This window comes from Mus caroli, chromosome 14 (assembly GCF_900094665.2).
Source record: "Mus caroli chromosome 14, CAROLI_EIJ_v1.1, whole genome shotgun sequence".
Lineage (NCBI taxonomy): Eukaryota > Metazoa > Chordata > Mammalia > Rodentia > Muridae > Mus > Mus caroli.
In genome coordinates this window covers 23,532,608-23,560,089 of record NC_034583.1, presented here as the reverse complement: position 1 = coordinate 23,560,089, position 27,482 = coordinate 23,532,608, and the positions used below count along the sequence as shown (strand labels likewise).

General features: G+C 51.2%; 2 protein-coding genes across 2 annotated transcripts in view; one reads left to right on the top strand and one right to left on the bottom strand.

Annotated features, from left to right (window-relative positions):
- The window catches only part of Phf7 (PHD finger protein 7), a 14,020-nt gene extending 10,225 nt beyond the window's left edge, over positions 1–3,795 (top strand). The window contains 7 exon segments of the mRNA XM_029469182.1: positions 495–645; positions 1,058–1,217; positions 1,756–1,862; positions 2,257–2,373; positions 3,015–3,136; positions 3,344–3,420; positions 3,422–3,795. Of these exon segments, the coding sequence (XP_029325042.1) occupies positions 495–645; positions 1,058–1,217; positions 1,756–1,862; positions 2,257–2,373; positions 3,015–3,136; positions 3,344–3,420; positions 3,422–3,637 (950 nt within the window). The 3' untranslated portion in view covers positions 3,638–3,795.
- A 6,336-nt stretch (positions 3,796–10,131) lies between these two features.
- Positions 10,132–23,482, bottom strand: Sema3g (semaphorin 3G). Its single transcript, XM_021182097.2, has 16 exons — positions 23,325–23,482; positions 20,816–20,976; positions 20,643–20,705; positions 20,306–20,425; positions 19,937–20,027; positions 19,716–19,832; positions 19,408–19,553; positions 19,096–19,210; positions 18,906–18,975; positions 18,471–18,615; positions 18,015–18,246; positions 17,834–17,925; positions 16,868–16,909; positions 15,392–15,626; positions 15,020–15,153; positions 10,132–13,777 (listed from the first exon to the last, which is right to left on the bottom strand). Exons 1-16 carry the CDS (start codon positions 23,437–23,439, stop codon positions 13,313–13,315), a joined length of 2,343 nt encoding a protein of 780 aa, XP_021037756.1. The 5' UTR covers positions 23,440–23,482; the 3' UTR covers positions 10,132–13,312.
- Positions 23,483–27,482: the final 4,000 nt, after the last annotated feature.

The window sequence follows — 27,482 nt, the reverse complement described above, 5'->3', positions numbered from 1 at the left end:
TCTCAATTAGTGATCAAGGGTGACCTTGTGGGTGGGACCATCTCTGGGCTGGTAGTCTTGGGTTCTATAAGAGAGCAAGCAAGCAAGCCAGTAAAGAACATCCCTCCATGGCCTCTGCATCAGCTCCTGCTTTCTGACCTGCTTGAGTTCCAGTCCTGACTTTCTTTGGTGATGAAAAGCAGTGTGGAAAGTGTAAGCTGAATAAATCCTTTCCTCCCCAACTTGCTTCTTGGTCATGATGTTTGTGCAGGAATAGAAACCCTGACTAAGACAAGAGCAAAACCTAGTCCTTAAGTCCCATCTCTTCTATAATGCATCCTAAAAGATGAGGCAGTGCCCTAAGAAAACAGAAAAAAATTCCATGCTTCTTGAAGTTCAGTCCTAGGATACCATGGACCATGGAGGGAAAGGGGACAGTTGTTGCTTCCCAGAATCTCCAGTCTGTAGAAAGAAGAACCACAACTTCTGTTTGTTTGGTTTTTTCCGGGTCACAGAACTTTGTCTGGAATCTCATTTGCAGATCTGCTTTGTATGCAAGAAAAAAGGAGCTGCTATCAGATGCCAGAATGATCAGTGTGTCCAGAACTTCCATCTGCCTTGTGGCCAAGAAAGGGGTTGCCTTTCACAGTTTTTTGGAGAGTACAAGTGAGTGAGGAAGGAAAAGTGTTGGGTTACCCTTTTGCAGCCTGCTGTTTAGACAGCACTGAAATCAGAACCCAGTTCTCAGGAGACTGTTTTGACTCTCCCAACACATCTGTCCCTCCACTCGATAATGGGAAACAGTGTCTTGTCTTGGGAGTTTCACAGGGGTTTCTCCTTGCTTCCTGTCCCCTCCTTAAATTACAAACAGCTGGGTTCTTAGACAGCTGCTCATAACTAAATAGGGCATTCAATAATGGGTGCTATGGAGACAGTCCTCCATAGCTCAATGGGTAAGCAGCCATGAGAAGTCATGTCGCTGTTCTTTACCCTTCAGTGTACCGATTCACTGAGCCCCAAGCAGCTGGGAATCTGCCTCAGTGACAAGCCAGAAATCAAGTCTATTTACCCACCACAGATCATATTGTAGAAAACATCGGCCAACACAGAACATCCACCAGGGGAGTTTGGGGGAGGAAAGCTGCGTCTTGTGTTGCGAAGATTTATCCCGAACAAGTGTTGAGAACATCCGGAGCCCATGTTGTAGTCAAGCTATCTATCACCGCAAGTGTATCCAGGTGGGTCTCTCTGTCCTGGGAGGACGGACAACCTTCCACGATTGCCCCGCCCTGTGCTTGGAACCAGGGCATTCTGGGAATGCTCAAGCATGTGTAAGATTCAGAACTCCATACCGCAGGCAGGCATGTACCCAGGAGCTGCTTCCAGGTCTGGGAGGGAATAGGCAACCCAGCCTCCGGTCATCCTTGGCCTCAGGCCTCACTCACCATAAGAGTTAAACTAGGCAAAATCTTGAGGGTTTCTGAAACAAATGGGTGTTTCTGAGAATGAGTTAAGGAGCTCAAAATCTGCCTGCTACTAGGATGAAAGGAAAGGCAGTGTACTCAGGTACCTGACCCCTGCTGACCCCTGCCAAGCCCCATGGACAACTGAGGCACTCCTGGGAACTCTCTTCGAAAGCCTTTTGGTCCCAGGCCTGACACCTGGTGGCAGCCCTCATCCTAGTACACCCAGACTGTTTTTCCTGACTGTGCGTGCAGTGAGGTGAGCATGGGAAGGTGGCCTGTTTGTTTTCACAAACACATTCTTCTCTTACAGAAATATGCCCACACATCAGCAAAGCACTTCTTCAAGTGTCCCCAGTGCAACAACCGAGAAGAGTTCCCACAGGAGATGCTGAGGATGGGAATCCACATCCCAGACAGGTAGCAGGAGCTCTGCACAGCAGAGGCTGAGCCGGGGATGGCTGGGGTGGCTTTCTAGACAGGAGGTGAGTGTGAAGACAGTCCAGAGATTGCCCGAAGCTCAGGCATTGATGTACAGTGAAGTGAGAACAGTGGCAAGTGTGCTTTGCAGTTGTCAAAAGGAGAGGGAAATGGGCAGGAGGTTGCTCCTGAAAAGGCTCTTAAAGAACTGAGCCCTGGGGACGGGGAGTTGGAACCCCCATCTTGCCCTCTCATTACACCAATTCTGCTCTCACAGCCTTGTTGGCAGTGCTCCAGCCTTTGAACTCTTGCTGTGCTTAGCTTTCATTCTTCTGAGTGGACAAAGGCTCACCAGCAGAGTATGTGTCCCTTATAACTTCTTCTCCCACTGCAGAGATGCTGCTTGGGAACTCGAGCCAGGGGCTTTCTCCGAGTTGTATCAGCGCTATCGGCATTGTGATGCCCCCATCTGTCTGTATGAGCAAGGCAGAGACAGCTTTGAGGATGAAGGGTAGGAAGAAGCCCCTGGGCAGAGAGCTCTATCTAGCACTGCTGTTAAAGTAGGAAGGCTGTTCTTGGCCGCAGTCCTCAGGATGAACCCAGTTGCCAAGTCCCAAATTTGACCAGCCTCTGACTTACTCATGCACAAATGGAGGGTCTCCTCTGCAGGGTCTGCTGTTTGGGCCCATTGGAAAGACACTCAGGGTCAGTTACTTTCCAGATTCATCCTGCCAGGGGATGTGCCTACCAGTGGCTTCTTAGAATCAACACTTGTCATCCCAGAGTCATGGGGTAGTATGTAGAGCAAAACTACATTGACTTAACTGCCCTTGGGGCTGGAGAGGTGGCCCAGTGCTAAGAGCACTCATTGCCCTTCCAAAGTACGCAGCTTCTATTCTCACCATCCACATAGCAGCTCCCAGCTGTCTGCAACTCTAGTCCCAGGGGATCTGACATATTCTTTGGCCTCCATGAGCACTGTATGCATATGGTCCACATACATACATGCAGTCAAAAGACCGATACACATAAAAAATAAAATTCCCAGGAAGTTCTTCCTCCTCATGGCTGAGCCTGGATGGTAGCTAACATTCAAGAGTAACAGTTGGTGTCCTCACTGTCCCTCCATATCTCTCCATGACTTTTCTCTAGACGGTGGCGCCTCATTTTGTGTGCTACATGTGGATCCCATGGAACCCACCGGGACTGCTCCTCTCTTAGACCCAACAGCAAGAAATGGGAATGTAATGAGTGTTTGCCTGCTTCAACCACGAGTTAGGCTGGAAGGATGGTCTGCTGTAAGAACTTGGATGGGGCTGGGGTCTGTCATACCTTGGAATGGAGGTAGCATGTCACAGAGGGGAACTTTGAGTGGGTATAATAGCTTTGGAAGGAAGTAGCTGATGAGGGGCTTCAGGACCTATACACAGGAGAAACAAAGACTGAGTTATCTTCCCTTTTCTGCCTCTCTTCCACCACAGATTACATATCTGAAGACTCAGGTGACACCCCCTGTTGCAGCAGCACCTTCTGCCCCCATGTGTATTTCTTAAGGGCTGGCTACCAACCTGGAAGAGAATCCCAGCTCTTCCTGGACTGATCGGCTACAAACTTCCCACTTAGAAAAGCCCGAGTCCTCTGGTGGAAGAAGCTGCTGGTCCTGGTGATCCAAAGGATTGCAAAAAATCCAAGTAATAGCTTCAGAGTGGTTCCTGCCCAGGACAGTGAGATACAAAAGAGCGTTGCTGCATCAGTTTGGAGAGGTAGCACTTTGAAACCATGAGACTCAAGGGGCTAAGTGAAGAGGTCTCAGGGGACCCCGAGTCTGCATGCCAACAGTGGAGTGTAAGGGCACTGTTCACCATAATGTGGCTCTCATGTGCTTCCTCCAGCTTCACTCGTTTGATATTGACAAATAAAGGCCATCTCTCCACTCGGGTCTCCTCGTGACTTGGCTCTGGAATCTATCTAGTATACCAGAGAATCTGGAAGGAGTAGGACAAAAGTTAGTCACTAGGATTTCAACATAAAGGGAATCGACTTTCTGGGTTACTGGGGTTCCAGGGCTGGAGAGTGTCATCCTCACGTAAGTGTGTAAGTTCTGCTCAGTGAGCCAGCATGGTAGCCCACTTTGGTCCCAGAACAGACCTTGGGGTGAGGCTGGGGTCCCTGAACTCAACATAGTAGGACTGCCATACTTGTGTGGGGCAGAAGGTTCCACTCATTCCAGCCAGTGTGGTCTTAGCTTTGCAGCTGGAGCGGGCCACTCACATCCCCACAGCATTTCTCATGGGTGTGACGATGGACTTGCGTACCAGAACATTCGCATTAGGCAAGGCAGCTGGGATGGGAATCTGGCAGACGGCCCGAAGGAAACTGAAGAGAGCCTATCTTACATTTGCATGTTTTTAATGATTTCATGAGCTTGGCTTAGTGGGGGAAACTTAGAGAATTGCCACATACTGAATTCCCAAGGTCTCAGTGAGTCATTGTCACTAATGGTGGAGAAGCCTGTTCTCATTTCAATACGGCTGAGTCCTGCAGACTTAGATCCAAGATGTATAGGGTGATTGCCTTCAGATCTGACTAGACTCCCTTGAAAACATAAGCATTGCTTTGTGACTATCAACATGTACAGGAAAGTAATGCTTTCCTTTTAATACGTACATATTTTAAATCTGTAACACATTCATGTAAACGTCTGCAGTGCCTGGGAGTGGAGCTCAGTGGCCGGGCACATGTTTACCATATGCAGGGTCCTGCCATGGCTCCCCTCCAGCACTCACGTCCTTAGGGAGCCATTGGACTAGTAAGTCCTAAAGGGACCATAATGGAAACCACTCTTAAGTCACCCTTCTCTCTCGCTGCTTGTTTCCTAAAGGCAACTACCGCCATTTTTTTGAGCAGTTTCTTAAAACTTTTTTTTTTTTTTGGTTTTTATTTTGTATATATGAGAACCCTGTAGCTGTCTTCAGACACACCAGAAGAGGTCATCGGGTCCCATTACAGATGGTTGTGAGCCACCATGTGGTTGCTGGGAATTGAACTCAGGACCTCTGGCAGAGCTTTTAACCGCTGAGCCTTCTCTCCAGCCCCCTTTAATCAGTTTCTTGATTTAGTAATATTAGACATTATTGACTTCTTATGTTACATATGGGTTTAGCACCTTCAGAAACTTACCATTTTCAATGTCCCTATCTTAAATAGCTGCATTATAATTTTGTTAATTTTTGTCATTTATAATATCATTAGTATACTGCCAGGCAGTGGTGGTGCAAACCTTTAATCCCAGCATTTGGAAGGCAGAGGCAGACAAATTTCTGAGTTCAAGGCCAGCTTGGTCTATAGAGTGAGTTCCAGGACAGCCAGGGCTACACAGAGAAACCCTGTCTCAAAACAAAAAACAAAAAACAAACCAAACAAAAAACAAAAAAATCCTGAGTATAATTGTGATTTACTATTGATCCAGACATTACATTATGTTTTAACTTTTCTTTCTCTAATTTACTAACTGCCCTTTTCTGTTTTTTTTTTTAAAGGGGGCTGAATTTTTTTAAAGATTTTTTTTTTTTTATTTATATGAGTACACTGTAGCTTCTACTCTCTGCTGATCTTGCTACCTGTTCCCATTCTTACAGGCCAGAAAAATCAATTATAAATACTTCTCCTCTGGGCCATGCCAGTCATTTTACATTAGATATCTGGATTCTCTTCAACAAAGTTTTGAAAGATTCATTTTATGCATATGAATGTTTTTTCTGAATGTATGTATGTGCCCCACTGCATGCCTGGTGTCCATGAAAGTGAGAAGTGAGTAGGAGCCCCTAGAAGCAGAGCTACAGATGGTTGTGAGCCACCATGTGGATTCTGGGAACTAACCCAGGCACTCTAGAACAGCAACAAGTGCTCTTAACCTGAGCTCTCTCCAGCCCTATAAACAAAATTGTAATTTTAAAATAGTTTACAGGGAAAAAAAAGTGGGAAAAAATGCAGAGAACTCTCACGTATTCAACCCCAGAGCCTGTTTTTGCTGATGTCTTAGATTCACGTGGTAAATTTTTCACAACAAATAAACCAGTACTGGGGGGGGGGGTGCTGGAGAGATGGCTCAGAGATTAAGATCACTCCCTGCTCTTCCACAGGTCCTGAGTTCAATTTCCAGCAACCACATGGTGGCTCACCACCATCTGTAATGGGATCTGATGTCTTCTTCTGATGTGCAAGCATGCATGCAGACAGAGTACTCAAACATAAAAAATACAAAAAATATAAAAATGAATATTTATATAAATAATCCACTAAAGGCTACACATCACTCAGCTTTTCCTCATTTTTTCTATATTTTCTTTTTAATTTCTATCTAGGATACTACATAGCACCAAGTCATCTTTTTGTTTTGATTTAGTTTCCCTTTTTGAGACATGTTCTCACTATGCTGCCCTTGGATGGTCTGGAGCTCGTATATAAGCCAGGCTGGCCTAGAACTCAACAAAATCCACCTGCCTCTGCCTCCTAAGTACTGAGATTAAAGACAGGTGCCACCATTCCCAGCCACATGGGTTATTGTTAGGTTCCTCTTGGAGGTGACAGCTTTTCCTGTAACCATTTTGTGAAGTACTAATTGGGTATTGTGCCTAGTGTCCCCTAACTAGAACTTATAACTTTCATCATGATCAGATCAGACTATGGTTCTGCCCTCTGAAGACCACAGAGGGAAAGTGCGTTCCATCACATGACGTTCCATGCTGTCAGCAGGATCGAAGGCAGTGCCTGTCAGCTGTGCCCCTATGCATGCTGCCCGCAAGGTATGGAGGACTTAAGCACCCTCCTCTCTCAGAGTGGAGTTCTGCACAGATTACTGCTCCTCCCCCACTCATTTATTGACTCATTTGTATTGCTTATATCTTTACTGAATATATGTATTGTGTTGTGATAGTCATCTGTTTTTCAACCCCCACCCCCTTCTGCCATTGCTGGTGCTCACTCGGACCCTTGAGCCCCACAGACCTGCAGCAAGAACCTGTCCGTATGGTTTTCTAGACCCACTTCACTGATTCACCTGCCCTCTCTCCTTGTACCAGTTACCACATAACCTGTGGTAGCTTTTGCTTAGGCTTGTCATCTGTGGCCTTTTTGTAAATAGGGCCCTGCACAGCTGGGCCTCCCACAGCACCTCACCCATGGGCTTTCTGCCTTGGATCCCCAGCGTGGAACCCCCTGACTTTCATCCTCAGCCTGTTGAATGCCATGGCCACCTCTTTGTTCTCACTGGATTCTCACTTGTGTCTCTGCTGGTGCCCTTGGAACCCATGTCCTCTGTCAGTCCTACAACATTAGGTCTGTCTCTACTGATGGATTGGAAGCCCCTTGCAGTCTGAAACCAGCTTTGTTAGCCATTCTTCACGTTTGCGGCTGAGCCCAGAATTCCACCTTCAGAAGCAGTTTGCTCTCTATTCCCGCTGGGTTCTTGAACATGTTGTTCTGCTATTGCACACCAGAGGGCAGTGTTAGCAAGTCGAGGAAGGAGACTGCAATCTCTGTTGAGGATTACACAGCTTTAATGCTCCTCACTTGTTCTATACACATTAGTTCATGTTTATTCATGAGACATATTTATGTTAGGCTTAGAGATGAGCATCAAAACGAACAACGACACTGCTACGTTTAGACAAGACTGTCTAGAAAAGCTCCTCTAGCCTCAAAGTGGCCTTCCTGACCCTGCTGTGGCACCGCACCTCCACCAAATGGCGACTCCCATTCCCAAGGGATATGTGATATGGTTCTATTACCCTTCTGCATTGCCCTTCTACTACATATACGTACATGCATGTACACACATGCAAACACAGAAAGGCACATGCCCACACACAGCCCCCAGAGTCTGTCATTATTGGTCCAAAGGCTCCAACCTCTATGGACAAGACAGAGATGCTGTGAAAAGTAACATCTCTACTGTCCCTGATCTAAGGACACAGTGTCAACTTCCCCACTCCCAGCCCTTCCCCCACTGCCCCCACCCCTGCCCCGTGTTCCATGCTGACAGGAGGTGAGTCACGGCGTCATGGAGGCCACCAGATGAAAGAAGACTGCTTAGTGACCAAGCAAGGAAACCCCATTTTAAAGGATCAGAGATCACAAGGCCCAGAGTGGGGGTGAAGCCTCCCAGCCCCTCCCCCCTTGGCCCTGGCTTCTTGACCCTAGCCTGCACACATGCCTGATAAACAGGAAGGCCTCCGCGCCATCAGTGTCCATCCGTCTAAGTGCATCTGAAACCTGTCTGAGCCTTCAAAGACATCCCTAGGCACCAGGATCATCCTAGAAGGGACGCCATCCTCAAGGAAGCAATTCCCCATTGTGTTCCGTTCCTTGGGAATGGTGAATTTGTAAACAGGCTCTTACATTTAGACAAATCCTGCCCTGGTTTTGTGCTGGGGTGTTGTTTTTTTTTCTCCCCTGAACAATGCCCTTTCCATTCGGGCCAGCCGTTCACACTATTGTCCAAGACCCTTGGACTACAGGAAACAGCGCCAGATTCTTATCGGCTGAGGCGGGTGGAGGTGGTGTGGACAATGACATCATGTCCACAAAGCAGGCTGCTGTTCCGAATGTCATTCTTCTATATCTGCATCTGTGAGAGCAGAGCTGCCCTGACTTCCCAACAGGACAATCTGGACGTCATGTGTTCCTAGTACAGCCCCTTCTATTGGAAGGTAGACACCTGGATTCTGCATTGGGACTTGCTTTTCATTAGCCTCATCAGGTCATGGTTTTCTGATGGCCCTGGTTGTTCCTCTATGTCCATGGGAAACACATATCATTGTTGAATTAGCAACCTTGAGCCTAGTCCTCCCTGCATTCGCCATCTGCAGAGCTCCTGGGAACAGGCTGTCAGCTGGCTGCTGGAGGCCTACGGTTGGCGATCCCAGCCTCCCTTTCAGGCCTCCCTGGAGACCTTGCAACAGGTCTTATTCCCGACAGAGGATGATTGAGGAACTAGAAATTTCCTTAATGAAACTGCAACTCAGAAAGTGAAAGGCTTCATTGTGAGGCCGCCTTGGAAGAAAGGGGGCCAAGGTGAACAGGCTGGGCAGTGAGAAGTGGGCACTAGGCCATTGCTACCTTCCTCGTCTCCCATCTCCCAGAAAAGTAGGTGAGTCCGGAAAAGGAGCCAGGGTGGGACACCAACAATCCCCAAACCCCTTATCAGATCTTGTGTCCAAACCTGGCCCTGCCTACCCCTTTCCTTCCAAGTCTGTAGTCTTAGAAAAACACAGAGGTCCATTTTTGGGGTGTGTTCAAGCTTCTCCTCACACCCCCTCCAGCCCAGGACACAAGTGAGCCAAGGCTGGCTCCTTATTGCAGATGAAAATTGGACTGGTTCTGAGGTCTACCCCCTCTCCTAGTTTTAAGAATATGGTGCTACACGGAGGAACTGCCATTATTCGGCTGACAGGCACATGAGCTGATCTTCCAGGGCCTAAGTGGAGCCAGGCTGCCAGCAGCCTACATTGTCTAAAAGGAGACCATCTCCTGGTAGCTGCTACATGCCCACTCCTCAGGATTCTTGGGTGTCTAGGACCTGACCCAAGCTTGGCTAATGAAAAGGCACAGAAGCCAATTGAGAGAGCAGAGGGTCTGTTCACGCTTGTTTTGACAGGCTCCTCACCGTCCCTGAGAAACCGCTCTGTTCAATGTCACCTCGGGCTTGAGGTAAAACTCAGCAACCCCCGACCCCCCCCCACACACACACACACCAAGCTAGACACTGGAAGAACCAGAAGAGGCTGAGGAGGCAGGCGAAGAGTGGGAGAGTGGAAGCCAGGGCAGGAAAGACCCCAGACTCAGGTGTTCTGATGCTAGAGGGTTTCCAGCTCTGCCCCCAGGGCAGAAGAGCCTCTCTTGGCGAAGGAAATGGAGGCTGACATCTGGGAGTCAGGACCTCTAGTGCTTACAAATGTGGGAGGCAACGATTATCAAATTAATCTCCTGTGTTAAGGGAAGGGGTTAATCTAGTAAGCACTTTTCCAAAATGTGCTCTTGAGAACTCTAAAACGAGATGTCAGCAGTCCTGCCAAAATGAAAACAAAGGGCAGAAGGCCATGCCACAGGAGGTAGGAGCTGCGTGAGATGCCATCACAGGACTCTACAGGGCAGGGCACCCAGGCCTGGGGCAGCCACGGGCACACAAATCCTGGAGTCTGACAGACCATGAAGAGCAGGAGGTCATGGAAGGTTCCCTGCGATTAGCAGCTCTCAGGACGCTTCGGCTACACTTAACTAGTCTCTTTGTCCAAGCTTCTCTTCAGCTCTAAACCTGTGTGGGAAATCATGAACCATCCAGATACCAGGGGAAGTGCGAGACACAGAGGAAAAGGCTGCAGGACAAAGACAGAAAGAAGGTGGAATTACTGAGGTCGGAAGTTGGGCTGGAGCTGATGAGTGTGAGGGCAGGGGAAGGAAGGGGAGAGACTTTGGGAGCAGAGACTGTGAGGAGCTGTGGGGGCCACACCTGTACTCTTTGCTGGGCCACTACCAGGTACTGCAATGGTGATGTCTCTTAGTCAGAGGCAATGGTGGCTTGGGCTGAGGCAATGGAGCTTCAGGTTCAGTCAAGCCTAGATGTCTGTGGAGGGGCTGATTTACAAGCTAAGAGCAGAGACCGGCCTGTTTGGTTAATCTCCCCAGGGACTTATCCAAGCTAGATGTCCCAGGCTAGTTTCCTGGGGAGGTCGGTTGCCTTCCCTCTGGCTTTGAAATGTTTCTGTAGTTTTTTCCATCTTCGCCTAGCATCAGTGTAGTCTATGCTTTGGGCGGGATGTCACCGGAGCAGCAGGGAGCATGATCAGAAGGCCTTGGGAGCATGCCCAGGAACTCACTCTCCTCCCCAGAAGCTGTCTCCTAGCCCGGCCTGGGCGTGATTTTAGTGGCCTTGATATATATTAGTATACAGCTTGGGAAGGAGGCAGCAGCAGGCTAAGAGGCACTGTTACAAATGTCGGGTGTTGTGCAAAAGGATCAGTGCTGCCTACGTGCCTGTCTGCCCTTTGCTGGCTCTCCTGCCCCCTCAAAATCCTCCTGACGTTCCAAGGTCAGCTTTATAAGCCTTCAGGACAGGATTTTTCCTCGTGGATTGAGCAATCTCTGCTTTACAGGCAAACCCCTCAGACCCCTTCCGCTGCCACACATCTCCCTGTCTGCTAGAAGAAAGTGCCAGATAGGCCGAGCATTTCCGGGAACACACAGCACTCTTCCTTCCTCACCCGTAGCCAGTGCTCATCACTTTAGCACAAAGGCACACAGATACAGTCGCCATAGGGCTCCGTGATATAAATAGTTCTTCATTCCTTTCTTTATAGGCTCTGCTTTGTCTCATCAGAACTCAAGGGCAACACGACAATAAAAATATCAACAACAATTCAATAAGTATGCTTGGAAGACGGAGAAGCCGCAAGGCCCATTTGAAAACAGACACAGTTCACACATGTGGGCGTCTTCAGGGTGCTCGTAGTACAGTACCGTGGGCAAGGTGGCAGTGGGCAAGAGCTGTCCTGTGTTTCCAGGTGTATAGGGGTGCACTGTTTAGGATACCGAGTTCCTTTTCCCTGTGTTTTCCAGGGCCATTTCCCCAGAGGACCCTGCCTAGAGCTTGCCAAACCTAGACTCTGTCCAAATGCCACTGAGGGGGCTAGGTTGCCACCTTCTGTCTTCTCAGGGTTTCCTCCACCCCTTTCCTCTCCTCTGTCTCCCCAGCTCTCCTCCAGCTTTTACCCGCTCCTCTCTCATCTTCTTTTATCTTCTGTTTGTGGACCATGCCCACAAACAGAAGGAAGCTGGGTTTGGGCAGGTAGAGTTCAGGGCTTCTGTCCTCCAGATAAGCAAAGGGTGCAAGTTCAGATCTCAGCACCCTGGGGGTGCCAGGGTAGAGGAAATAAACCCAAGGTCTCCGGGTTTGAAGTTCAGTACAGCAAAAGCTCTTTTTTGTTTTTTCATCTCCCTCTCCCCCAACCCCCACCCCTCCTCCACCCTTTTTTCCCCTATTCAAAGGAGGGAACTCAGACATGCCCTCTTGTCTGTCCCGTGCGTCACTAACTTCTTCACCCTCGGGCTGGGAATAACTTTTCATTTAATTGTCCTCCTCCCCCTCTCTGCTCCCCAGCTGCAGAAACTGCTGATGGCTAAGCTTCTCCCCAGCCCTTGTCACTCAGCCCCACCCCCACCCCCAGAACAGCAGGATTTACCATACCAGCTTTCTGTTCTCCCATAGAGAGAGAGCTGGGTTTTCACTCAGTGGTAGAGCATTTATCCAGCATGCATGAGACCCTAGATTCAATCCCAAGTACCACAAAAAAACATGGGAGTCTTGTAAACGAACTACCATGACCACCCTCAGTAGAGACTCTAGCGTTGGAAGTATCTGGCCTGCCCAGGGGCTCCTGAACCAACTGATGTCACTTTGGCTCTTGAGGACACCTGCTCATGGACCCATGGACCCATGGTCTCACCTCTCTCTAGTTCCTTGTGGCCCTAGACAAAGCCCAGGAGGCCGATCTTCACCACTGGCTGCTGGTTTTCAGAGTGTTCGTTGCTAACTACACGGGCCTGAGCGTGCCTGCCTCACCCTTGGAAAGGTAGCCCATCCTTCACACTCCTACCCTCCAGCTCCCCTCTTCCTCTTTCTGGTCCACAAAACCTTCCCCTGGTCCCAGGAAGACTCTGATGGTGAGATGTGAGCACCCCAGCGAGCCTGGCCTGACAATGTGGGACCTGGGAAAGGGTATCATATTGAGAGACAGTTCTTCCAAGTTTAAAAAGGGGGGCAAGGGCCAGGCCCAGGCAACCTCCAGGTCCCAGCAGTTCCTGCCTCTGTGAGTAGGAGATGGGAGTGAGCTGAGGCAGGGAATCATCTAGATTCCAAAGCATGGAGACAGATAAACAGCACAACCCCACCTCCTCAGCGCCTCCACCTTCTCTCACACCTCTGTTGGGGCAAGTGTTTCTTATCAGGTTCTACCTTAGTAATCTACTTTCCCCTCCTCTGGTGAATTGACAATATATACCCCCTTAGAGCCACCCATACACCCACTCAGAGGGTCACTCAGAATGGCCATTGTTCAGCAAGCTGGGAAAGAACCACCCAGTTTGCCTCTGGGCACAACCGGAAATGTGCTCCGGAAGCCACACCATCTCTGAGAACAAATAGCAGGCCCCTTGGGACTACAAGTGGTCTGGAGGTGCCAGCTCTGGCCTGGGACTGAGAACTCGGAGAAAGGCAGGGGTAGGCTGAGGTACAAGGCTCCTCCCACCAGCCCCTAGTCTTTCCTGTAGGTGGTGGAGATTTCCTCTAAGAGGTAATCAATCAGGAGTCCTGGACTCCTCTTTCCTAGCTGGGTGGGAGAGAGATACCGTTGAGTCCCCCAGCCCAGCCCGACCACCCGCTCCTCAGTCATCTTCTATGTGGCTTCTACCTCCCGGGGTGTCCGATTGTGCTCAGCCAGCACCCTGCTCTTCATCTTCTTGCCCAGCTCCAGCCCTGCCCAGCTCTTGCCCTTCGCTTGCTTTCCCTTTCCGCGGAAGGAGCCTGAGCGCTCCCCGACACCCCTGCACCATACACGTTCACAGTACTCATCCACACGGGGCAGGTTGGCGAAGCCCGTGAGCTGAAGGATGTCCTTATACCAAGTCTTGGGGGAGGCAGAGGCCAGGCTTCCCCAGGCTGAGGGCTCCTCTAGCCTTGACTCCCGAAGGAACAGGCTGTCCAGTTGCACAGCTGCAATCACCTCCAGGGCAAAATGGACCACGGTCTGGGAGAAGCCATGTTCCAGCGTGGTACAAGTGTAGTTTCCTGCGTCATGGCGGCTGAGCCTTCGGAACAGCAGCCCTTGGGCCGTCTGCACAACTCGCTCATCTGTCTTCACCTGCAGGGAGAGTCGGAGGGTACAGGAAACATAAGCAAGGAGTTGGGGAGAAGATTAACCTTGTGTTCTTTACTCCTTTTTCCACGTTTACCATACTCGGGTCCAAGCCCTGCCTCCACCCCTCCTTGCCTAGTCCCTCTTTCCCATGGTGGGCCTAACCACTTGACAGGATCTCAGACAGACCATGAGCTAATTGCAGACAGGCAGGCCTCACCTTTCCGCAGAGCAGGACAAGGACCTATGAAGAAGGCTTTCCTAAGACTGAATGGTTGTGTGTCTCCAGGTCAGAGCCCTAAGACCTTCAGAGAAGTCTACACCAGCACCCAAGGAGCTGAGGAGTTAGGTTCGTGTCTATGAGGTTTTACTCTGAGCTAAAGAAAACTCTACACACACACACACACACACACAGAGTCATGCTGGGCCTTCCCTGTCTTGGTCTGTTCTGCTCACTCCCCCACAAATGTGAGGCCCACAGCCCAAGCCTGGGGTGGGCTAAGTGCCCACTTGAGTGTGGGATGCAAGAGCTGGCTCTGATCCCAGGCTGCTAACCCTGTCTGTGCATCTGAGGGCTGAGGGGGAACTGCCTGGGTGGTTAGCATAGCATTGTGTAACCCCATCTCATTGCTCTCCCTACTCCAGGGAGTCTCCTCGGTGCTCAGCCCTACAGCTGGTCCCAGGCTTGCCTCCCCTGGCTCCTGAGCTGGAGGAAGAGCCGCTCCTATAACCAAACCCCTCCTTCTGTCCCCTCCCCACCATGGGAAAGCAGTCCCAGACTCCCGCTCTGCCCATGCTTGGCCTCAAGCCCTAGACTAAAGCCATCTTAGGGGTTGACAAACCTTCCCAGTGAGGGGGAAAAGAGGCCTTGGGCAGACAGGTTGCTTTGGGAGGTAATGTGGTGGTCAGGGACCAGGCTTGAGGCAGAGAAGAATTAAGAAACTCTAGAGAAGAGCTCCCTTCAAAGCCGAGCCACATGCGTTAGCATGGGAACCTTCCAGAACAACTTAGTCCCCATTCCCTCTCCTCAACCTCCAGCACCCCCTCCTCAGAGTAGGGAGGCTGGATCTACGTGCAGCCTAGGCCCTGCCATAAGCAGAAATGGGGGCAGCTCCTCGGGTACCCCAGGGTATAATACACATCTTTCTCAGGAAGAACTTGGCTAGCTCACTCCAGAGTTCCTTTCTAGAGCTTAGGATTTGGGGTTCAGGAAGAGAAGAGGACCTCTGGGTGTGGGTCTTCACTCACCTGGTCAGTCCCCTTATCCCCTGGCCTTTGTAAGAACCAGCGCACTGCAGCCTGAGGAGACTTGGGCAGGCACTCAAGGAAGGTGCTGTTGTGCTCTGTGCCAAAGACTCTGGTCATGAGCCCTGAAGCTGCTTCTGTAGAGAGGACCAGGCCAGGTCAGCAAGGGAACTAGGGAACCCAGGCTCTGAGGGCCACAGACTAACTCCCATAGGATACCTGTGTGGTGAGGACTTAGGTGACTCTATCCTAAGGCTCCATGCAGAGAGGACTGCACAGAGAGGGAAACTGAGGACTTTATTACAACGGGCTCATGCTTCCCAGAGATGGAGCCCAGTCCAAAACGTGACCCACAACCCCGGGCCCACCACTCACTGTTTTGGCTCTGGCCCTGGCCCAGACACTGCACAGCAGGGTTGCCATGGCGTATGTCCTGCCGACGGAACCTGCGCTTGCCAGAGCTGGGGCGGTAGCGGGCACAGGCAGTGCCATCCCAAGCACAATATGGGTCCCGGGCCAGGCAGCACTCAGCACAGGCACTGCCGTAAGTCTCACACTGGTGCAGCTGCAGCCGGGCCACACCCAATGAAGAGCCCACATACAGCGTTTGCTGGGGAAGAAACACAAGCAGAGCCCCAGTGAGCTGGGTTCACCTACAGGTTCTCAACACCCAAGCTTTCCTGAGACCCATCAGTTTCAGGAAGGCTTCCAGAGCCTCTTGAATTCATTCACAAGGTTAGAGATGTTGAATGCATTCCAGAGTCCATGCTAGCCTATAAGTAGGTGGGGGTGGAGCTGGGGTCTTTTCTATAAGGGACTTCTTCAGGCTTCTCTGCTGTCAACCTCTGCCTCTAGCCTAATGGACTCTGTGTGACTGGCTGCTGGCTTTAGAGCTGTACCTTGCAGGCCTGTCTAATCTTTTGACCCTGTGATATGAAGGTGTCATCTGCAAAGTTCATGCATGAGCGACCGAGTTACCAAAAACAAATTGGAAAAAAAAAAAAAAACCTCATGTTTTAAGTAAGTTTATGAGTTTGTGTTGGACCACACGCATGGCTGTCCTCAGCTGCACATGGCCATTGGGCTACAGACTGGGCATGTCTACAGTAATCCCAGTAAAAGCTGAGCTGGGGACCAGTAAGATGGCTCAGCAGAAAAAGGTGCTGGCCACCTAACCTGACAATCTAAGTTTGTTCTCCTCTGTCCTGCGTGGTAAATGCAGAGAATTGGGCTCCTACAAATTGTTCTTTGGTCTCTAGTCGCTATTTGCCACGAGAACGTTCAGGGCCCTTTAGACACATCACCTTGCTCACTGCAACTCAGGTTTGGCAGGGCTTTACCAAAATAAATAAAATATACTTTTTAGAAGTTTAAAAAATTGGAATTTATGCCCAGAGGCTAGGGATGATGGCTCAATCAGGTGCTTCAGCACAAAGACCCAAGCTCAGTCTTCAGAACCTATGTGTAAAAAAAGCAGGACATTGAAGTCCCACTTGCAGTCTCAGGCTGGGGGAGCAGGCTTTGGGGCTTGCTGGCCAGTCACCCTAACCTGATTGACAAGCTATGGGCCAATGACCCTGTCTCAGAAAAGACAGAGGACCACCTGAGGAGGTCCTTTGGCCTACACACACACACACACAGGCACACACACACACAGGCATACATATACACACAGGCACACACAGAGAAAAACACAACACAGGCACACACATAGACACATATATATGCACAGGCACACACACAGAGACAGACAGACAGACACACACACACACACACACACATGCGATAGGCCCAGCTCTCCAGGAGAGTCCACGGCAAGTTTAGGAGAGGGGATACAGGGGCTGGCCTTACCCTTTTGACAGAGATCTCCATCTCGGTGATGGGTGTTGGCACCTAGAGAAGGAATGGGATCTTAGGATGAGTGGGTGAAGGCTCTGAATAGCTTCCCTGCTTCATCATTGCCCAAGCCCCGGGTGGGAGCCAGTTACCCCTCAGCTGATCACTGTACCTCCTGGCAGCAATGGCTGGACAGGATTTGGGAAAGGTGGTGCATACCATAACCTCAGCTCTGGAGCCGCTGAGGTAGGAAGATGGGGAGGCCACTCTCCATTCAATGCCAGGCTGCTCTCTATAGTAAGTTTTAGTCTAAGCTAAGCTATATATATAGAGAGATGGTCTCAAAGTTCAAGCACTTGCTGGGTGTGGTCCTGCAGGCCTTTAATCCCAGCACTCAGAAAGCAGCGGCAGATGGATTTCCATGAGTTTGAGTCCAGCTTAGTTAACATGGTGTACATCAGACCAACCAAGGCTATATATAGCAAGACCTTGTCTCAGAAAGGAGAGATAGAGGCGGAGAGTGTTTCCCAGACATCCAAGAAGGTACCCTCATCCTGACTGACTTCCAAGAGGGAGGCTTGGCACAGAGTCCCACTGTCTCCTCCCACAATGTTCTCCAGCCATGAACCAGCTGTCCTACATCATTAACCTCATGTCCAGAGGCAAAATAGCCCCCAAACACAGACAATCCCTGTTCAGTTATATGGGGGAGGGAGGGAACACTTGGAGTCTCGGCCACTTTGCACTACAACTTGAGCCTGGCAAGGTTTTGTCAAGACCTGCTCACCTTGACTATCCCTTCCCAGAGAGCACCAGGCATCTTGCGTGCACAGCCTGCTTCTCCAGCAGTAATTCAGTATCATTCCAGGGCCTCTTTAGCAGCGTGTGCCATATTCTTAGTCTCTCCCCTGGGTTCACTCTCCTGTAGCCTACCCCAGGCCCAGGGCTGGGGGGTGGAGACACCCGTTAACCCCTGCTTACCTTGAACACCTGGAGCTCCTCCAGAACCACCTCTTCAGGTTCAGTCAAGCCACCACCCTGGAGGGCAATGACTTTGAGCACAGAACCCGAATCTGGAGCAGGGGAGCAAAGGTTGGTGAGACAAGAAGGAAGAAGCTACCTTCTCCCCACGTACCTGGCTGCCTCTGGTCAGCCCTCTTACCAGTCCCTAGGAAGATGACATCATAGGTCCCATCCTCAGCCTCCACTCGATCCACCACAATCTGGCGCAGTCGCTGAGCCAAGTGAGTTTTGACCAGGACAGGGCGGCCACGCCGAGGCCTCACAGGCTGGAACATGAGTGGGTGGTCTCGGACAAACTGCAACACCTCGTCTGGGTAGTCCTTGGTGCTGCCAAAGGGTCGGCCTGGCTGTGCAGTCATCTTGCTAGGACACTGGGAGCAGCAGAGGGAACACTTGAAGTCCCTAGGATGGCACTACCCAACCTCTTTCTATCTCCAGGGGGTCATGCACACAGCAGAGACTCTCCTCCCAAACCCTTTGGAGGCCCAGCCCACTACTGCCAAGTAGGCTGAGTGTTAAACCGGAAGCTTGTCTATACAGGAGTTCCCTGTCATCTGCTTTGGCCTCTATTGCCTGACCCCAAGCAGCTACTTACCACACCGGGGCGAGGGAAGGGCACCTTGCCCCCATAGGGTCCCCACTGATGCTGAGGGCCATCTCGGTGGGCAAAGGGCCCATTGAAGACCTCCCAGATGTCTACCATGTGGTACACACAGACAGCAAAGCCCTGGAACACAGCACTGCCAAAGGGAAACAGGGAGAGTCAGGCCAGGCCAAGGTGGTTGGGGAAAAGGGACGCAAGCTAACTTCGTAAGTGATAAAGAAGATGACAGTGGCTGCTGAAAACAAAGATTGGGAGACAAGACACAGAGGCAGAGACAAAACAGAGATGGAGATCAGAAAATAGACAGTCACCGAATCAAGGAGAAAGACCATCGAAGGTCGGTGGTATGGGGGCAGGGGCTCAACAGAAAAAGCAGCCTGGTACAGAGACCAGGGGTGGCGGGTGCAGGGGAGCATGTGTGCCCACCTGACAGTGCTGAACAGCGCATACACTTCGAGGCTCTTCCCGGCCTTGGGCCACAGCAGGAACACATCCTCTGGGACACAGTGAGACACAGAAAGAGCCATAAGCACTATAGCCACTGCCAATGGCCTGGTTTGCCAGCTCGGAGCCCTCCCCATTTCCAGAACCTAGGCCTGGTTGGCCATTCCCTTACCTAGCTGGTCAAAGTGAGTCTCAGCCCCACCCGGGCCAGGCACAGAGCACAGCAGCCGGGCCTTGAGGAAAGTGCTCCATTTGTTCACCAGCACCCGCTGGCCACCAGCATCATTCTGGGGAAGGGAGGGGGGAATCAGCTTTATGCCCCCTGAGTATGGGACCCGCCTCCTGTTCTTCTACTCTCAACCACAGAGAGATGAATGTATGTTAGCACTGTATCCTAGACTCAGTTTCTCTACTGTGAAGGGACAGTCCAGGAAAGAGGTCATAATGGGGGACTCGAACCTCCCCACCCCACCACGGCTCTCACCACACAGACGCGGCCCACGCGGCTGATGGTGACATGACCTGGGCCACCATCTGGAGATGGGACAGTCTCGGAGAAGAAGAAGTACACCTTGTCGTCGTCCCGGTCAGAGTTATCTGGGATCCGAGCAGCCATCACAAACCGGGGTTCTGAGAGGATGATAGGGTGATGATGTGATAAGGGAAGCCACATGCCTCTCCCACCCCAGGAGCTGGAGCTGTGGCCTGTCCATCTTGGGCCACATTTTATCTATCATCTCTCCTCAGTTCGAGGGATGGGTCCCAAGCAGCCTTGCCCTCAGGGGGCCTTACCATGTAGGAGGCTCTGGTCAGAGTCAGAACGCAAGGCTGGTCGGGGACCCCCACTCCGGAAAATCATGGCCTCACGTCCCAGGAAATCGGCAGTGAGACCTGTGTACAGCTCCCCACCTAGAAGGGACCAGAGTCAGGAGAAGTTCAGGCCTAGCAACCAGCCCCATTCCTTCCAGGCCAATTTCGACCCTCCTGACTCACTCTGGCTTGGTATCACCCACCTACAAAGGTGCTGGCGAAGGGTCGGCTGGGCTCATGTGGGCAACGCCCCCTTCCATTCTCAACGCTGCTAGGATCCAAGCGGAGCACATGCTAGTTAGAGAGAGGAAAGGGGGTGTGTACGGGGTCACCTGGGAAAGAAGCAGAGCCTCGACCGTGATCTTTGCGTGCAACTGGAGCATCGGGTCAGGGGCGGGGAAAAGATCCTCATTTCATGGGGTCAGCACCTCTGTTGGGCTCAGCACCCCAGCACAAAGGCGCCTTTCAAGCCCCTGCCCCCTCTGCCCTGCCCTGGTTGAATGGGAAGCCTTGAGACAGCAGGGAGGAAATGTCACAGCTTCTCAGCTTCTCATGGGCAGGCCCAGGCTCACCTCCCCTCGATGCCCCACTGTGATGAAGGTGCAGATGGGTTGGAAGGCTCCTGTGCCACAGGCCAGCAGATGGGTCCGGTTATGGGGTTGTAAGACCCGCACGAAGTTGGCACACTCCGTCTGCGGGAAAAGAAAGGGGTCCGAGGGTGAGGGAGAAGCGCACCGTCTCCTTGGGTTCTAAGACTCAGCTCTGCTTCATATCAGCTCTGGGAACATGGTGAGGGTCACATTCTCTACAGATGTCCTGTTCCAAATCCTCCCAGCAGAGGCACCAGGGGAGTGACTGCAGGCCATTCTGAGAATGGGCTCGAGGGTGGTTCTTGCCAACAATACTCACCAAAGGGTCTTTTCCCTTGCGGACACATTCCACCTTCTGTCCTGGCTGTGGCAGCCACAAGACCTGAAACACAGCCCACAAGCAATTTCAAAGACCCTAAACTCATGGTCTCAGTTTCTCCGTCTGACCTCCACCTGGAAGTACCCACTTTCACCCCCTTTAGTCCGACTCACCTCCCGGGGGTCTGGCCATGCCTGATCCAGTCTCAGAGAGTAAAGGGCATCTCTGCTTCCCAGGAAGAGGCGATCTCGATACTCATCCAGGTACATGACTTGGAGGTCTAGGGAACCCCGTGGGCCCAGAAAGACGGCAGAGCGGTTGGCAGACAGGAGATCTAGCAAAGAGCAAAGGAAGAGAATTGGGGTCTGCTACTGAGTCTGCTCCCCCAGCCAGGAAGTGGGAATGAAGATCCCAGCTATGCACTCACCACACATGTACATCTGGAAAATGTTACCATTCACAGCATTGCTACAAGGCTTTTGGGACATGGTTCTTGGGGCAAGTGGTACCAGTAGCTCCCAGTGCCTACACAACCCTGCCTAGTTTACCTCCTTCTCTCCTTCTTTTCTTTTCTTTCTTTCTTTCTTTTTTCTTATTTTTTATTTATTTATTTATTTATTTTGGTTTTTCTACAGACAAGGTTTCTCTGTGTAGCCCTGGCTGTCCTGGAACTCACTCTGTAGACCAGGCTGACCTCAAACTCAGAATCATTCTTTAAAAAAAAAAAAAAAATATATATATATATATATATATATATACTTTATGTGAGTGCTCTATCTGCATGTATGCCTTATTGCCAGAAGAGGACATCAGATCCCATTATAGATGGTTGTGAGCCACCATGTGGTTGCTGGGAATTGAACTCAGAACCTCTGGAAGAGCAGACAGTGCTCTTAACCATTGAGCCATCGCTCTAGTCTTTTTGTTTGTTTTGTTTTTTAGTGGACCTGGAGATTAAACTTAGGGTTACCCTCCATCATGCTCAGCATCCAAGAATTCTGCTACTACGCCACATCCTAATGGTCCCCTGTCCTCCATTCTTCAGACCCTTGGTCTTTCAGCTGACAACTCTCCAGTATCCTATCTAAGTGCTTGGATCCTTGTATCTCAGTATCTTTGCTAAGTGACTATGGAAGACAGCCCCACTGACAGCAATTACATCAAAGAGCCTGGACAAGAGCTGGGAGAGCCAGGAAGATGGAAGAGTGTGAACACTCAAAAGACTGGAGCCACTGGGGAGAGGGGAGGCCAGGGGGACATTCCTCAGCAGGGGGCACACCAAGACACAGGGCAGACCAGGCATGGCTTGACAGAACTCCAGCCTCAGAGCTGTGGACAAATGACATTCTCCCATGTACACACTGCCCTATAGCTGACCCCAAAGATGGAAGGATCAAGAGCCCCAAGAGTTTTGATATAGTTCCTTGCTTCTGCTTGGGGAGGTGGAAGCGAGGCCTCAGCAAACGACTGGCAGAGTTGTCCAGAAGGGGCTACCTGCCCCCCTTGGGAAGGCCCAGAGTAGCCTTTGTCCAGAACTCCTCAGGCACCACACTCCATCCTCAAACTCACTGGTGGCCTCTTCAGGATACCCTGCTTGGTTAATATAGACTCTGAGACTTCCCTCTCAGAGTAGCCTGATTGTCCCTCAAAGCCACAGCTCCCCGAACAAAGAGCCCTTTACCCACATGGTCTCCACAGTAAGCTTGTGTCATCCCCCTTCTGACTGCTGTTCCCCGGGAAGATGATTCTTCTCCCCCAAGAAGAATCTGCGGGGCTTCTGAGATGGCTCAGTGGGTAAAGGTACTCGCCAAACCTGACACCCTGAGTTTGCCCCGCAGAGCCTCACATGGTAGAGAGAACCAGTTCCTGCAAGTTGTCTTCTGACCTCTACACATGTATAGCATGCACTGTGGCACATGTGCACCTAGACAAAACACTCTCACATCCCCTCGCTCAGATACATAGATACATACATACATACATAGATACATACATACATACATACATAGACACACAGATACATAGCTGCCATACATTTTTGTTGAAGAAGAATCTATAATTAAATCCTAGTTTCATTTGTCTCAGACCATCAAAAAAGGCAGAACCACACAGCTAGGTTAGAGCAGAGAACCACTTCTACACACACACACACACACAGAGAGAGAGAGAGAGACAGAGAGACAGAGAGACAGAGACAGAGACAGAGACATAGAGAGAAGATGGCAGAGGAAAGCTGAGACTCTCCTGGACTGTAGATGGAGAGAGGATGGTCAAGCGAGCATGGATGATAAGTCAGGACAGGCTACAAGAGGTGGGAGAGGCTCCTCCCTTCCTTGTGACTCAGGACCGGAAGGACAGACTTCTACCCACTCCCTTGATGTCTGCCCAGACCCTCTTTATACCCTCCCTCTGTTCTGTACCTCCGTCCCCCTTCCTTGTTTCCATCTCCCACTTTCCTTTGTAGCAGTGTCCTCAGTTTCCCCCTTGTATTAGTCTTCCACTTTGGCCATGGCTCCCAGGATGTGTCTACCTTTCCTGCCCACAGTCATCCCTAGCATCATTCAGGGTCTGACCAGGAAACCTTACCCATGCTGCTGCTGGCTGATTAAAGGATGTCCTAGAGCCACGGACATTCACAGACATTCACAGCATGCACACAAACAGGGCAGCACTGGCCAGTACCTCTGTAGGAGAGCCGCAGACGAGGCACGCTGGGGCTGGGACCAGGGCTGGGGATACCCACATGGAACAGAAGGCTCCCCAGGAGGCAGCAGATGGCCCACGCGGAGGGGTCCATGCTGGGAAAAAAATGAGCTGCCCTCTGATCCTGCTGCTGGATGTAGTTTGCTCTGCTGCCACCAGGCCAGCCACTTATAAGGCAGTGGCTCCACCCAGTGCTGGGCGGGAAGGCGGGAGAGGAAGAGCGAAGTGCTCCAAGCCTGCCATCTACCTGCAGTTTCTCCGGCCACCTCAGCTGGCCCACTCAATGCCCGTGCAGCTAACTGGCCTGCTCCCCCTTGGGAGACTCTGACCCAGCTAAGGTGTGGACAGTTTGAATGACAGACACTCACAAATGCAAGTACCTAGGCTCCAGCAAAGCAGCAAGGGGAAGGGATAACCTGAGAGAGAGGTCAGGAATCAGGTGGGGGTCTGGCATCACTATTCCTGAGCCAGCCAGGTATCCTTGACCTGACTGCCAACCTCTCCCCTGTGCCTAAGCTGCTGTGTGGGTAGAGGACTCACTTCAACTTCATGCTGGTAGGGCTTAAGGTCCAGCCATACGTCATAGGTCTGGCATTGGTAAGAAACGGAGGCAATGGTTCTCAACCTGTGGGTCACGACCCCTTTGAGGGTCATATGGACTTTTCACAGGAGTCGCCTAAGATCACCTGAAACCACGGAGATGTACATTACAATTCATAACGCTAACAAAATGGCAGTTATGAGGTAGCAATGAAAATAATTTTATGGTTGGAGAATCATCACAACATGAGGAACTGTACTAAAGGGATGCAGCACTAGGAAGGTTGAGAACCACTGACCTAAGGTCTCCCACCCAGACCTCCCCAGGCTCCACAGCCCCTCTCTGAATCCACGGGGCTCTATCTCAGTTCAGCAGGCTTGCTCTGAGGTAAGGGGTAAGGTTTATTCCATGCTTAGGAGAACTTCCATTGTCTTGCTTCCTTCAGGCCCCTGTGCTGTGGAGGCCCAGGAGCCAGAGCACAATAAGTTGGTGGTGAGTCCCTCCCAAGCCCATGGGCTCTACAGGGTTCACAGTTCTGCCCTAAACTCTGCTGTGGAGTGCATGAAAAGGGGCCAAGGGGAAGATGCACCAAAGACCTGAATCTGGGTAAGTGGGACCCCCCCACACACACACACACTTTCAGAGTAGTTTCTGGACCTGCTGACCCCACCTCTCACCTCACCTTGCCCTGAACTCTCCTTTCAGCTCCCAGGGTTCTAGAAACACCCATAGGGTAGGCCTCCCAGATGGAATGGCCTGAGACCTCAGAAGGGGGGAAGCAGGATGCTCCCCACCAACCTTTCAGAGAGAGTCATGACTAAGACCACAGACGGCTGAGAACAGGCTCAGCTCCGCCCTGGAACCCTCCTCTGCTTTTGGGCCTCCTGAAGGGCTAGTGTCCTGGGACCTTACCTCCCCTCCCTATCTCTTCTCTAGAAAGAAAACAGATTATTCCTTGGCTCAGGACCTATGGCTTGTAACTTCACCTCCCTGTGCCCCTGGACCCTAGAACATTAATATGGTGGTGGTGGTGGTGGTGGTGGTGGTGGTGGTGGTGGTGGTAGGGTTCTTACTTGGAAGCAGATCAGGCGCTGCTCAGAGACACCAGTAACTGGCTCCTTCCCACCTCTGCCTCTGAGTTTGCTGAAGGATGCAAGCCTTTATTTCCTAGATCTGCTTTCTCCTGAGGCAAGAGCCAGCCATCCCGTATAGGAACTTACAAAACTGAAGAACAACGCCTGTACAGAGGCCGCTACAGTGGTGGTTCTGTCCTGGGGTCTCAGTAGGGTGGAGACATTCTGCCTCTACCTCCCTGGGGAAACGTGGTGGTATCTAGCCCAGGCTGAGGCCTTCTGTCTGGCTTGAGATTGAGCTGAACAGCCAGTCCTTTAGCCAACATGTGGCCCCAAGCAGAGTGTGTGAGCAGGAGACCAAGCCACTCCTCCATCCACCATCGTGGGGGTCTCTACTCAGCCAGACTTTCAGCTGTGTCTGTGTCTACCCGGTCAGGCATGTGGGGTAAGCAGGCTACTTCACATCACAGAAGAGAGCCTAGAAACCCAAACTCAAGTGTGTGGATCCAGTCAGATTTCTCACTCTTCCGCCCCCCTCTCCATACCTCCGTTTCCCAGGCTAGAGAATAGGATCGAGGGCTTTCCTAAAAGACCCTTCCTGCCAGCTGCAGATGGCATCCGGAAAGGCACCCTGAAGGCACAGGTCAGCCAGCCTAGCACAGACACCCCATGCCACCTAATGGACAAAGGTGGAACTTCATGAGAGAGCAAAGGTGCCAGTCTATTTTCCTGCGGAAACCCTCTCCTGAGGAATCCAGCGCTTACCAGTGGTTTCTTCTAATGGGAAAGATCTTAAGGAGGCTTCATGGAGAAAGCGCTACCTGGGCAAAGGATGACGTAATTCAGCGGTGGGGAGGACAGAATTAGATGATGCATGAAGTGGCCTTAGCTTCAGGGAGCTGGGGCTCCCTGGGTTGATTCATATGTGATGTGCATGTCCCGACAGCAGGTGCCACCAGGTGGATACACACAGGGTCATATAGCCCAGCCATTCCAGGGTAAAATTCTGAGGCAATAATGCCGGAAGGCTTGACTCCCCTCCTGCCTTTAATCCTCACGATCTTGTATAGAATTCCCTTCAGTAGATGGGTCATGATCTCCTTCATTTCTCCCAGAATTATTCCCACCTCTGTCAGCTGCTGAGGAGAGAGCCAGGGTGGGCAGAGGCATTCTCTCTTTCCCTAACATTTCTTCTGGGCAGTTCTCACTTCTAAACCCCAGGCGAATGGCTACCGGGGGCTGCACTAGAGGCAGCTGTAGCAGGCTCACCCATCTTCTTCCTCCCACCACAGTGGGCTTGACTCTGTTCCCTTCCCATCAGCTCTCACTGCCCATCACCCTGTCTCCTACACATACCTCAGCCGCTCTTCAAGTGGTCACCCAGGCCACACCGTCCTTCCTCTAGGTTCTACCACTACACACAGTAGCCACACCCACACTGCCATCTGGACCACAATCTTTCAAGCATTGAGGCCACTTGTCTACCCCCTCACCACTGTGTCAAGCCTCACTCTTCCTTGCCCAGTTCAAATTGTGGGCCTAGCACTATGACCCAACCTTGTGGACAATGGTGACTGATGTGTCCTGCTTCGTTTGTTTGTTTGTTTGTTTGTCTGGGTTTTTTGTTTTGTTGCTGTTGTTTTTTAGGACAGGGTTTCTCTGTGTAGCCCTGGCTGTTCTGGAACTCACTCTGTAGATCAGGCTGGCCTCGAACTCAGAAATCCACCTGCCTCTGCCTCCCAAGTGCTGGGATGAAAGTCGTGCGCCACCACGCCCAGTGGTGCCCTGCTTTTTTATCATCTGTGACGGGTTGTTCTCGCCAGCATGCCAGTCATCCCCCACCCATCCTCAGACACCCCTCTTCTTCCCTTTTCCCTCTTCTTCCCTTAGCCCCCGCCCCTTCCTCTGTGTCCCCACCACTTCCTATGTGCCCATTCCTCCATCCCCAACACCTCTGATCTAAGCCAGTGCCTGCCTAGGCTTCCATACCTCAAGAAATGTCACTGTGACCAAAACTCAGAGAGTCACCCTGGAGTCCCTGGTCCTCTAAAGTCCAAGCCTTCCCTTTACGAGTTTCATATTATTCCCCAAACCCAGGACCTTCTGTGCCCTCTCCTTGGTCATCCACAGTAAGCCACCCTGCCTTCTCTCCCGGCCACTGGCAGGCCTCCTGGCTCTCTCACAACCCTTCCCCCTTCCACAGCCCCGAGTGCCTCACTCCTTATGTAAGCTGAGCTGCTCAGGAGTGTGCAATGTATAGTGTATTGGCAAACCGTCCTGTGCTGTTTAAGCTTGTTGAGAGTGGACTCTGGGAGCAAAGGGTGGCTCTTCTGTCCCAGATCCCAGCATGTTTATTTCAACTATTTTCCAAAATATTTCCTGTGGCAAACTCGCCCCCTAGCTCTGCAACAGGAGACAGATTAAGTCTAAGAGAAAAAAAAAAAAAAAAAAAAAAAAGCTGTGTCCTTGAGAATAGCCAGAAGGTCAACCATTTCCAACTGACCTTCCTACTATTTAATCCTA

What these genes read in the sequence shown, in the direction of transcription:
- Sema3g (XM_021182097.2), bottom strand. Translation starts at nt 23,439, where the DNA reads ATGGACCCCTCCGCGTGGGCCATCTGCTGCCTCCTGGGGAGCCTTCTG. An exon ending in TCTGCGGCTCTCCTACAGAG is followed by an intron (nt 20,977 to 23,324) that starts GTACTGGCCAGT and finishes GCTCTTTGCTAG; the next exon opens with ATCTCCTGTCTGCCAACCGC. An exon ending in CATGGCCAGACCCCCGGGAG is followed by an intron (nt 20,706 to 20,815) that starts GTGAGTCGGACT and finishes GCTGTGTTTCAG; the next exon opens with GTCTTGTGGCTGCCACAGCC.